The sequence below is a fragment of the Entelurus aequoreus genome, linkage group LG01 (genome assembly GCF_033978785.1).
Source record: "Entelurus aequoreus isolate RoL-2023_Sb linkage group LG01, RoL_Eaeq_v1.1, whole genome shotgun sequence".
NCBI classification, from domain to species: domain Eukaryota; kingdom Metazoa; phylum Chordata; class Actinopteri; order Syngnathiformes; family Syngnathidae; genus Entelurus; species Entelurus aequoreus.
The window spans coordinates 96427918-96440078 of NC_084731.1; the positions used below are offsets into that span (position 1 = coordinate 96427918).

Genomic DNA, 12161 nt, shown 5'->3' on the forward strand with positions numbered 1-12161 from the left:
GAATATATGAAATACAATATTTTTTACATACATAAACACAAAATAAAACGTGTCAACAAGTTGCATAAAATAAATAAAAAATACAATATAAATAAGGCACTGCACAAAACAAGATATCAAACCAGTATGACTTGAACAACTATATTACAAAAAAAGGGGATCCTACAGAGTTCTCTATTTGTGCTTTTTAATATTGCATTAACTAGAATGACTTACAAATTACTGTACACCAGGGAGTACTGTAATTACCTAACATTACATTATTATTTTCCATAACAATTTAGCCCCCTCCACAATATTAACCCGACGTTAAAACAGAACTAGCTATTTATTGATTAGCAATTGCCGAATCATGTAACATTAGCTTAATGCTAAAAAGCCAGGTTACTATCACATTCTGTAACAGACAAATAATTTCATGTAGGCTAACGTTACCTACCTGCTACCTCTGTCTTTTTCTCGTTTCTCCTCTTCTTTTCTCTTCTTTCTTCCCTGGGCACCTGACAGTTTTGGCCGTTTTGACATTTTGTGTTGATTTTTTTTGATGTGGTGACGTCCAAAAAGAGTCATGATACGGGAAGGGAGGGGGCGCACCGTGCCGGGGGAGGGGGGCGTAATGTTGTAACAAATAATATTTCTATTAAATAGGCTGTACTTTGCATTTTAATTAACGTGGGATTATTTTATGTATTTAGAAATAATAGTAACAACTTTTTTTTATTTGTATTTTTTTTTTCCTCCAACATTTGTGGCACTGGCGTGGCGCCCCCTGATGGACGGCGCCCTTAGCATTTGCCTATACGGCCTACGCCACGGGCCGGCCCTGCTACCCACTACGCCATGCCGCCCCTTTTTATATATTGTTTTCATGGCAAAGCAGATTTCCCTATCACCCTGTTTGTGTTCTTGAGCCTGTAATGCAGGGGTGTCAAACTCATTTTAGATCGGGGCCACATTGAGGAAAATCTATTCCCGAGTGGGCCCGACTGGTAAAATCCCAGCACGATAACTTCAAAATAAAGACAACTTCAGATTGTTTTTTTTTGTTTAAAAATAGAACAAGTACATTCTGAAAATGTAGTTTGTACAAATCATAATGTTGTTGTTGTTTTTTTACACTTAGGTTTATAGTTGTCATGATCTGTGGTCTGGATCATTTTTTTTGTTATTTTCTGTTAGTTTAAGACTCCATAGTTCCTGTTTTTGTGCACCCTTTTTTGTTTTAGTTTCCATGGCGACCTATTATTTTCACCAGCCTCTTGCGTTCGGGACACACATGTCTCTAATCAAGAGACCAGTATTTAAGCCTGTCTTTGCCTGTCAGTCGGCTTGTGTCATGCGATTGTTTGCTTCATGCCTTGTCAAGTAAGTTTTGTTTGTTCATGCCACAGTTAGTGAGTTTTTGCCCTGTCCATAGTTTATGCTAAGTGTTAGCTTTTGTTTCCTGCGCTAAGTTGTGTCTTCGCCTTGTGCGCCTTTTTGTTTGTACCTATTTGAGAGTCAAGATTAAATCAGGTTCCTACCTTCAAGTCCTGTCCGGAATAGTCCGTTTGCATCCCGCAGTGTTTCCCACACATTCATTTATTTGTGGCGGCCCGCCACGAAAGAATTACGTCCGCCACAAATAAAAATAAGAATAAAAATGTTTTTGTTTTTTTGTCCTGTCCAGCTTCTCTGGCAAATCATATAGTTGATGTAGATGCCCATATAGGCTGTTCAGATTTACTTTACAAAAGAGAAGTGTAGGATACTTCTCTTGTTGCCTTATTTGTATTTGACCACTACTGTTTTCTGTTTATTTATTACTGACTGTGGCAGGACACCTCATGTGGGTTTTTTTTTTTGTTTACATATGTAGCATCATCTACAAAGATACAAATAATTGCTATTGCGACATCTAGTGGACACATTTAGAACAGCAGTTTCTTTCATTCAAACATTTCGGCTCATTTTTGTACTTGGCAAACTCATCTCGCGGGCCTGATCCGGCCCACGGCCCGTACGTTTTACACCCCTGCTGTTATGAGTCATTGGAAAGCTTTGTTTGTTGACATTTGAATGATACACCAGGCGGTGCCTGTGACCACATATTCCCACGAAATGACTATTCAGTCCAGCAACGCTATCAATAAAGTTAAAAGACACTGCACATATTAACAGCCACATTAGCTGGCAGCATTCGTTACACATGCACACCCAACTTCTGTTTGCTGTATTCAATTATAAAATAAAATAAAAAGCTTACAACTTTTAAAAGTGTATAAGTTTTGTCATGTATCGTGGCCCCAGACTATCTTTCTTTCATGCACAACGGGCTACAATGGCTCTTTTGACGGTAAAAGGGGGCTGACCGTTGTACTAACCACACTGTGGTACCGACACACTAAACTGTGTCTACGTAATCAACGAAAGTCGGGAGTATGTACAGTCGTGGTCAAAAGTTGACATACACTTGTAAAGAACATCATGTCATGGCTGTCTTGAGTTTCCAATCATTTCTAAAACTCTTATTTTGTTGTGATAGAGGGATTGGAGCACATACTTGTTGGTCACAAAAAAAACATTTATGAAGTTTGGTTCTTTTATGAATTTATTATGGGTCTACTGAACATGTGACCAAATCTGCTGGGTCAAAAGTATACATACGGCAATGTTAAAGGCCTACTGAAATGAAATGTTCTTATTTAAACGGGGATAGCAGGTCCATTCTATGTGTCATACTTGATCATTTCGCGATGTTGCCATATTTTTGCTGAAAGGATTTAGTAGAGAACATCGACGATAAAGTTCGCAACTTTTGGTCGCTGATAAAAAAAGCCTTGCCTGTACCGGAAGTAGCGTGACGTCACAGGTTGTGGAGCACCTCACATCTGCACATTGTTTACAATCATGGCCACCAGCAGCGAGAGCGATTCGGACCGACAAAGCGACGATTACCCCATTAATTTGAGCGAGGATGAAAGATTTGTGGATGAGGAAAGTGAGAGTGAAGGATTAGAGGGCGTTGGAAGCAATTCAGATAGGGAAGATGCTGTGAGAGGCGGGTGGGACCTGATATTCAGCTGGGAATGACTAAAACAGTAAATAAACACAAGACATATATATACTCTATTAGCCACAACACAACCAGGCTTATATTTAATATGCCACAAATTAATCCTACATAACAAACACCTCCCCCCTCCCGTCCATATAACCCACCAATACAACTCAAACACCCGCACAACACACTCAATCCCACAGCCCAAAGTACCGTTCACCTCCGCAAAGTTCATACAGCACATATATTTCCCCAAAGTTACGTACGTGACATGCACATAGCGGCACGCACGTACGGGCAAGCGTATAAATGTTTGGAAGCCAAAGCTGCGTACTCACGGTAGCGCGTCTGCTATCCCACTCAAAGTCCTCCTGGTTGTGTTGCTGCAGCCTGCCGCTAATACACCGCTTCCCACCTACAGCTTTCTTCTTTGCTGTCTTCATTGTTCATTAAACAAATTGCAAAAGATTCACCAACACAGATGTCCAGAATACTGTGGAATTTTGCGATGAAAACAGACGACTTAATAGCTGGCCACAATGCTGTCCCAATATGTCCGCTACAATCCGTGACGTCACGGGCAAACGTCATCATACCGAGACGTTTTCAGCAGAATATTTTGCGGGAAATTTAAAATTGCACTTTACTAATCTAACCCGGCCGTATTGGCATGTGTTGCAATGTTAAGATTTCATCATTGATGTACAAACTATCAGACTGCGTGGTCGCTAGTAGTGGCTTTCAGTAGGCCTTTAAGTATTTGGTTACATGTCCCTTGGCAAGTTTCACTCCAATAAGGCGCTTTTGGTAGCCATCCACAAGATTCTGCTTGAATTTGTGACCACTCCTCTTGACAAAATTGGTGCAGTTCAGCTAAATGTGTTGGTTTTCTGACATGGACTTGTTGCTTCAGCATTGTCCACACGTTTAAGTCAGGACTTCGGGAAGGCCATTCTAAAACCTTAATTGTAGCCTGATTTAGCCATTAATTTACCACTTTTGACGTGTGTTTGGGGTCATTGTCCCGTTGGAACACCCAACTGCGCCCAAGACCCAACCTCCGGGCTGATGATTTTAGCTTGTCCTGAAGAATTTGGAGGTAATCCTCCTTTTTCATTGTCCCATTTACTCTCTGTAAAGCACCAGTTCCATTGGCAGCAACACAGGCCCAGAGCATAATACTACCACCACCATGCTTGATGGTAGGCATTATGTTCCTGGGATTGAAGGCCTCACCTTTTCTCCTCCAAACATATTCCTGGGTATTGTGGCCAAACAGCTCAATTCTTGTTTCATCTGACATCACATGGACAAAGATAAGACCTTCTGGAGGAAAGTTCTGTGGTCTGATGAAACAAAAATTGAGCTGTTTGGCCACAAACAGCTCAATTTTTGACTACAATTGTACTACAAGCACCAAGACTAATGCACATGTAAACGTACATCTTTCTTGCAGAGCGAAAAGAGGCAATAGAACCAATGGAAGACAAGGGAACCATTCTCAGGAAGATGCGACGCTTGACCGACTACTATGACCTCCACAAGGAGATAGGCCGGTATGTGTTTCTCCATCCTTGTGAAGACTCAATCCCAGGTTGACGGAGGCTCGGTGAAAACAACACAAAAATGACAAGGCTCGGGGACTGCAGATTAAACTTAAATATATAACTAGAACACAGACTTATGCCAAAAGTTTCAATGATATCAAAAGGTTAAAAAAAAAAAAGTGATTTCTGGGCATGTCTCCTCACAGGGGGGCCTTCTCTTACATAAAACGGGTAACTCAGAAGAAGGGAAAGAAGGATTTTGCCGCCAAGTTCACATCTGCACGCGGGAAAAGGAAAGCCTTGGCACTGCGGGAGATGGAACTGCTGTCCACACTGGACCACGAGCGGATCATCTACTTCCAAGATGCCTTTGAAAAGAAGAATGTGGTAGTGCTCATAACAGAATTGTATCCTTTTTCCATCTTTTATTTAAAAATATACTTTTGTGTCTTACCGGGTCTTTCATGTGCTTAAAAGTAAGCTGATTATCTCTCGAACAAAAAATATCCAATACATTTGTTCTAGTGTGTAAATGTAAAGCCATAAGGTTACCCAGGGTAAATCAAATGGACGAAGTTTTTCGCTAAGTAGCATCACAGCTGAAAGTTCTCTTGCAGTCTGAGAAGTGTTGTATCCCAAATAGCTGCAATCGCTTTCTCTTAAGGCAGGGGTGTCCAAACTTTTTCCACTGAGGGCCGCACACTGACAAATCAAAGCAAGCAGGGGCCATTTTGATATTTTTTTATTTTAAAAACCAATCAAATATATGTATAAAAAATATACATTTAGGCCTCCACTCAGGCTTGATCCCAGGGACCCCAAAGGATTTTGGTAAAAAAAAATATAAAAAATGTGTCATTATTCAGTATTATTATTTTTATTATTATGCAAGTTTTAAATCCCTAGATCAACATTAGGTCTATCTGTCAATATGACGTTTTTAAAGATTTAAGTCGTATGCTCTTTTTGTCAAAGAAAACCCTAGTTTTTTTTATGGAAAAAACACAAAATATGCAATACTTTCACCCAATAAAATTTGTAAGTGGAATATTTGAGATTATATAATAATTGGAGCCTTAAAACGGTCAATAACTCATAACACCATTGATTTTAATTCATTATTATTTTTTGAGCGATGACACTTAAAAACAAATCACACAAAAATTATTGGGGAACCAAAAGCGTCCTACTCATTAAAGTGTTAAAAAATAAATTATACTTTTTTTTTTACTGTTTACTTTTAACACAATGATCTCGAGATCAACTTCAGATCCATCCGTCAATTATAAGTTGTATTGTTGTTGATGTTTTTTGTTTGTTCGTTTTACGCCCTTCTTTAAAAAAAAAAAGAAAAACAGCTCAATTTTTTTATATGGCAAACACAAAATATGCAACATTTTCCCCAAAAAATATCTCAAAGTGCAATATTTCATGTGACTTAATTGGAGCCTTGGATAGGTCAATACTTCATAACAACATTGATTTTGATTCATTATTATTTTTTAAAGAAAGAAACAGCCTGCATTGGCAGCTTTGTGTTATTAGAGTAAACATTGCAACGTTTTCTTGTTACATTTCACCTGTTTGCTCTTTCATACCACTTTTTATGTTTTACATTTTTTTAATCGTATTTTAAAATGGGCCGCGGGGCCGTTAAAAAACGACCTGCGGGCTGCAAATGGCCGCACTTTGGACACCCCTGTCTTAAGGTATTCATGTGTGATTTACACAAGGGTTCGTACATGTAGAAGAAGGAGAAACACGGGCATGTCTGGATGACTCGCCTTCATATTTCCAGTGGTTAGCTCCGAGTTACGAAACCGCTTTATCATGAAGCTGGCTGTGGGCGTTCTTTGTGATGTCACTTCCTGTGTGGGGCGTGGTCTTTCTGGCGTCACTTCCTCTCCGAACTCACTTTGTAAACGATCAATGAGTCCATACAAAGCTAAGTGCCGGAGATTCAAGAATTGCACGGCTGACTTACCCGTGTAAAAATTTGTCCGAGGAGGGGGTCCTTAAACGTTGGTTTAGTGTGGCTGAAACGGGGCTTAGACTAAATAGTTATTCGTTTAAGGGGTTAAACGACTTAATGTAGACATGGCCTGAGGCATGAATGATTCATTTATGACTAGGGATGATGTTTGATAAGAAATTATTGAGTTTGAGCCTATTATCGAATCCTCTTATCGATTCTGTTATCGAGTCCAGATAGGTTGTTGTGTATGGAAAAAAACACAATAATTGGTTTAACAAATCACTTCACATTCTCTACTGCTCGCTACTATAGTATTACCATATCTGAGTTATTGTGCAGAAATGTGGGGGAAATAACTACAAATGTGCGCTACATTCGTTAACCGTGTTACAAAAACAATCAATTAGACTGATACATAATGTTGGATATAGAGAACATACACACACTTTATTTATTGAGTTAAAAATATTAAAGTTCGATGATTTGGTAAAATTGCAAACAGCTCAAATGATGTGGAATTAAATGATGGAATGGATTAAGTGCAGCCCTCTGAGACACTTGTGACTTAGGGCTATATAAATAAGCATTGATTGATTGATTGAAGTAAAGAAGTAAACATTGCACTGATATGATCCAGTTTAAGAGGTTGCTCAAATGAATAGTGCTTACAAAGTACAAAGAAGAAGAATTATGAGAAATACTTTCAACTAGAGATGTCCGATAATATCGGCCTGATATTATGGGCCGATATATGCGTTAAAATGTAATATCGGAAATTATCGGTATCGTTTTTTTTGTTATCGGTATCGGGTTTTTTTGTTTGTTTGTTTTTTGTTTTTTTTTATTAAATCAACATAAAAAACACAAGATACACTTACAATTAGTGCACCAACCCAAAAAACCTCCCTACCCCATTCACACTCATTCACACAAAAGGGTTGTTTCTTTCTGTTATTAATATTCTGCTTCCTACATTATATATCAATATATATCAATACAGTCTGCAAGGGATACAGTCCGTAAGCACACATGATTGTGTGTGCTGCTGGTCCACTAATAGTACTAACCTTTAACAGTTAATTTTACTAATTTTCATTCATTACTAGTTTCTATGTAACTGTTTTTATATTGTTGTACTTTCTTTTTTATTCAAGAAAATGTTTTTATGTTATTTATCTTATTTTACAATTTTTAAAAAAAAGTACCTTATCTTCACCATACATGGTTGTCCAAATTAGGCATAATAATGTGTTAATTCCACGACTGCATATATCGGTTGATATCGGTATCGGTTGATATCGGTATCGGTAATTAAAGAGTTGGACAATATCGGAATATCGGATATCGGCAAAAAGCCATTATCGGACATCCCTACTTTCAACCTTATTAAAAATAAGATATTCTTCATCTCAATATATTAATAATGACTGAATTAATTAATTACATATTACAAAACTGTTGTATATACTAATTCACATACATTTTATTATAAAAAGGTCAGTAAATGATGTATATATTTGTAAACGCTATGAAGTGGGAAAGGGGTAGGATTAAATAAGCTTCACTTCTTCCTACTCCTGGAAAGTGAAATGATATGAAACTGTGATGTATTATTATGATGTGGTCGGATCATGTTTTGTTTAGTTATGTTCTGTTAGTTTTGGACTTCCTTAGTTGTTTTGTGCACTTCGGGGGTTTGTTTTAGTCACCATGGTTACTTATGATTTTCACCTGCCTTGTACGCGCACCTGTTGCTCATCAGAGACTCCATTTAAGCCTGCCTTTTCCGCTCACTCGTCGTGGCTTCATTGTTTGCATTTGCAACGGTTATGTTGGCATTCTGGTTTTTCGAGCTCATGATTCCTGTGCCAAGTTACCTTAGCTTCTAGTATCCCTGTGCTGAGTAAGTTTTTGCTTTAGCTTCTCGTGCGAACGGCACGCCTTCCTTTTTTGTTTTGTTCCTATCTGTTGTAATGTGTATGATTTATGAGAAATAAATCATCTCCTATCTACACTGTAAAAAAAAAAAAAAGTTGAGAAAACGCAAATTTTCAAGGCAACATGACGCAACAAGATTTTTGCGTTTTCTCAACTTTTGACTACTGCTGGCCAGACACTGTTTTGGTAGTTAAACATAGCGAAACCTTATTTCTGAGTCTGACTGACTTGAAAACTATAATTAGTCCAACAATTGCAAATCGTATTTCACTATTTAGCAGTAGTCAAAAGTTGAGAAAACGCAAAAATCTTGTTGCATCCTGTTGCCTTGAAAATTTGCGTTTTCTCAACTTTCTTTTTTTTACACTGTATGCACGCTTTTTGCGTCCCGGGAGAACGAACCGCAGCACGCTGCACCCGGTCCGTGACAAATGACTGAGCTACGTCATTTCCTGTGATGTCCCACAGGGCATTTCTTGTGGGACGGGATTCGTTCCCAGAGATTCAAATAAAGAACCAACTCTTTTTCTTTACTATAGTGGTCTCGATAACGGGTACCGGTTCTCAAAAAGGGATTCGAGTCCGAGGACTCTGTTCTTTTCTTATCGAACAACCGGGAGCATCATCCCTATTTATGACCTTTGACTCATCACTGAGTGCATCGTAACAAAAAACACATACTCGGGGTATTGTTTATGTATGATTCATCAGTTGGACTATGTAGTCTACCTTTCCTCAGCTGTGACCTGAAGGTGTCATGAAGAGCTGCTGGAACGAATGTCCAGAAGAACAACCGTCACAGAACTGGAAGTCGGTTGAATTGAAAGTGGCTTGGATTCTGCCCAAATGCCTTCATGTCACTTGACCTTGACTTAATTTGTGCATCTCCACAGATCCGTCGAAGTGTTCAGCAGGTGTTAGAAGGCCTTCGTTACCTTCATGAGAAAGGAATTGCTCACCTCGACATCAAGGTAATGCTTTTACGGGATTAGGGCGAGATTCAAACGAGATTTCATCGCATTTGTGTTTGTCTTCTGCTAGCCAGAAAACATTTTGATGACTGGTACCAGCAGTGACCAGATCCGCATATGTGACTTCGGCAATGCCATCAGACTGGAGTCATCCGAGGAGCACTATTGCAAGTATGGCACACCAGAATATGTGAGCCCAGAAATTGTGAACCAGACCCCCGTTTCCACAGCAACAGACATATGGTGAGCCTCATGTACCTTGTGCACTGTTGGCAACCACAACAAAAATTGTTCTCTCAACTATTTTATGCTTCTGCTGCTCTCTACAGGCCAGTTGGCGTCATTACATATCTGTGGTAGGTCATCCAGCAGGGGCACGCATATTTATCCGTCTTTATTTAATATTTAACAAGTATTGAGTCATATATATATATATATAAATATGTTTATTGCAGCCTGACAGGAGTGTCACCATTTGCCGGTGAAAACGACCGCGCCACAGCGTTAAACATTCGCAACTACAATGTGGCCTTTGAAGAGAGTATGTTCTCTGCCCTCTGCAAAGAAGCAAGGGGCTTTGTCATCAAGCTTTTGGTGGTGGACCGCCTGTAAGCATCTCAAATTTAGTTTTGGACAGCCTTTGTATTACGCATCGTAACTAAACTGCAGCATGTTGTGTTTGCACCGCCAGGAGGCCGAGTGCCGTTGAATGCCTCCGCCATCCTTGGTTCAAGGTAGCAGTCAATCTTGTGTTTAATATCCCTTGAAAAATAACTTGCAGGATTTACTTGATCTTAATAAGCTATTGTATTGTCCTCTATGTCCAATGGCTGTGATGCAACAACAAATAAGTTGTATGAACAACCTTCAAATAGAGTAAACCCCCTTAGTTCATTAATGACTAATATATCAAATTGTTTGTATAATCTAAATTCCAATGTAGTACTCATATGTGCTTGATATTAAAATGTAAATAATACAAACCCCGTTTCCATATGAGTGGGGAAGTTGTGTTAGATGTAAATATAAACGGAATACAATGATTTGCAAATCCTTTTCAACCCATATTCAGTTGAATGCACTACAAAGACAAGATAGTTGATGTTCAAACTCATAAACTTTATTTATTTTTTTGCAAATAATAATTAACTTAGAATTTCATGGCTGCAACACATGCCAAAGTAGTTGGGAAAGGGCATGTTCACCACTGTGTTACATGGCCTTTTCTTTTAAAAACACTCAATAAACGATTGGGAACTGAGGAAACTAATTGTTGAAGCTTTGAAAGTGGAATTCTTTCCCATTCTTGTTTTATGTAGAGCTTCAGTCGTTCAACAGTCTGGTGTCTCCGCTGTCGTATTTTACGCTTCATAATGCGCCACACATTTTCGATGGGAGACAGGTCTGGACTGCAGGCGGGCCAGGAAAGTACCCGCACTCTTTTTTTACGAAGCCACGCTGTTGTAACACGTGCTGAATGTGGCTTGGCATTTTCTTGCTGTAATAAGCAGGGGCGTCCATGAAAAAGACAGTGCTTAGATGGCAGCATATGTTGTTCCAAAACCTGTATGTACCTTTCAGCATTAATGGTGCCTTCACAGATGTGTAAGTTACCCATGCCTTGGGCACTAATACACCCCCATACCATCACAGATGCTGGCTTTTCAACTTTGCGTCGATAACAGTCTGGATGGTTCGCTTCCCCTTTGGTCCGGATGACACGATGTCGAATATTTCCAAAAACAATTTGAAATGTGGACTCGTCAGACCACAGAACACTTCTCCACTTTGCATCAGTCCATCTTAGATGATCTCGGGCCCAGAGAAGCCGGCGGCGTTTCTGGGTGTTGTTGATAAATGGCTTTCGCTTTGCATAGTAGAGCTTTAACTTGCACTTACAGATGTAGCGACCAACTGTATTTAGTGACAGTGGGTTTCTGAAGTGTTCCTGAGCCCGTGTGGTGATATCCTTTAGAGATTGATGTCGGTTTTTGATACAGTGCCGTCTGAGGGATCGAAGGTCACGGTCATTCAATGTTGGTTTCCGGCCATGCCGCTTATGTGGAGTGATTTCTCCAGATTCTCTGAACTTTTGATGATATTATGGACCGTAGATGTTGAAATCCCTAAATTGCTTGCAATTGCACTTTGAGAAAGGTTGTTCTTAAACTGTTTGACTATTTGCTCACGCAGTTGTGGACAAAGTGGTGTACCTCGCCCCATCCTTTCTTGTGAAAGACTGAGCATTTCATGGAATCTACTTTTATACCCAATCATGGCACCCACCTGTTCCCAATTAGCCTGTTCACCTGTGGGATGTTCCAAATAAGTGTTTGATGAGCATTCCTCAACTTTATCAGTATTTATTGCCACCTTTCCCAACTTCTTTGTCACGTGTTGCTGCCATCAAATTCTAAAGTTAACGATTATTTGCCAAAAAAAATTGTTTATCAGTTTGAACATCAAATATGTTGTCTTTGTAGCATATTCAACTGAATATGGGTTGAAAATTATTTGCAAATCATTGTATTCCGTTTATATTTACATCTAACACAAGTTCCCAACTCATATGGAAACGGGGTTTGTACTATAACCACTTAAATGTATTTTAAAACATCACATGATGCGTCTTTTTATAAATGCCTCTTCAAAACATTAAATATTTCATGACATTGATTACATTTTGTCTT

The 12161-nt window shown here is 39.1% G+C and overlaps 1 protein-coding gene across 10 annotated transcripts in view; it reads left to right on the top strand.

Moving 5' to 3' along the window:
- The window catches only part of LOC133659912 (striated muscle preferentially expressed protein kinase-like), a 92050-nt gene that overhangs the window by 61345 nt on the left and 18544 nt on the right, over window positions 1-12161 (top strand). For all 10 annotated transcript variants that reach the window (XM_062062837.1, XM_062062767.1, XM_062062846.1 and 7 more), the window contains 8 exons: window positions 4497-4596; window positions 4794-4994; window positions 9253-9310; window positions 9394-9471; window positions 9542-9714; window positions 9801-9827; window positions 9927-10079; window positions 10163-10205. In XM_062062837.1, the coding sequence (XP_061918821.1) occupies window positions 4497-4596; window positions 4794-4994; window positions 9253-9310; window positions 9394-9471; window positions 9542-9714; window positions 9801-9827; window positions 9927-10079; window positions 10163-10205 (833 nt within the window). The remainder of the gene's footprint in view (window positions 1-4496; window positions 4597-4793; window positions 4995-9252; window positions 9311-9393; window positions 9472-9541; window positions 9715-9800; window positions 9828-9926; window positions 10080-10162; window positions 10206-12161) is intronic.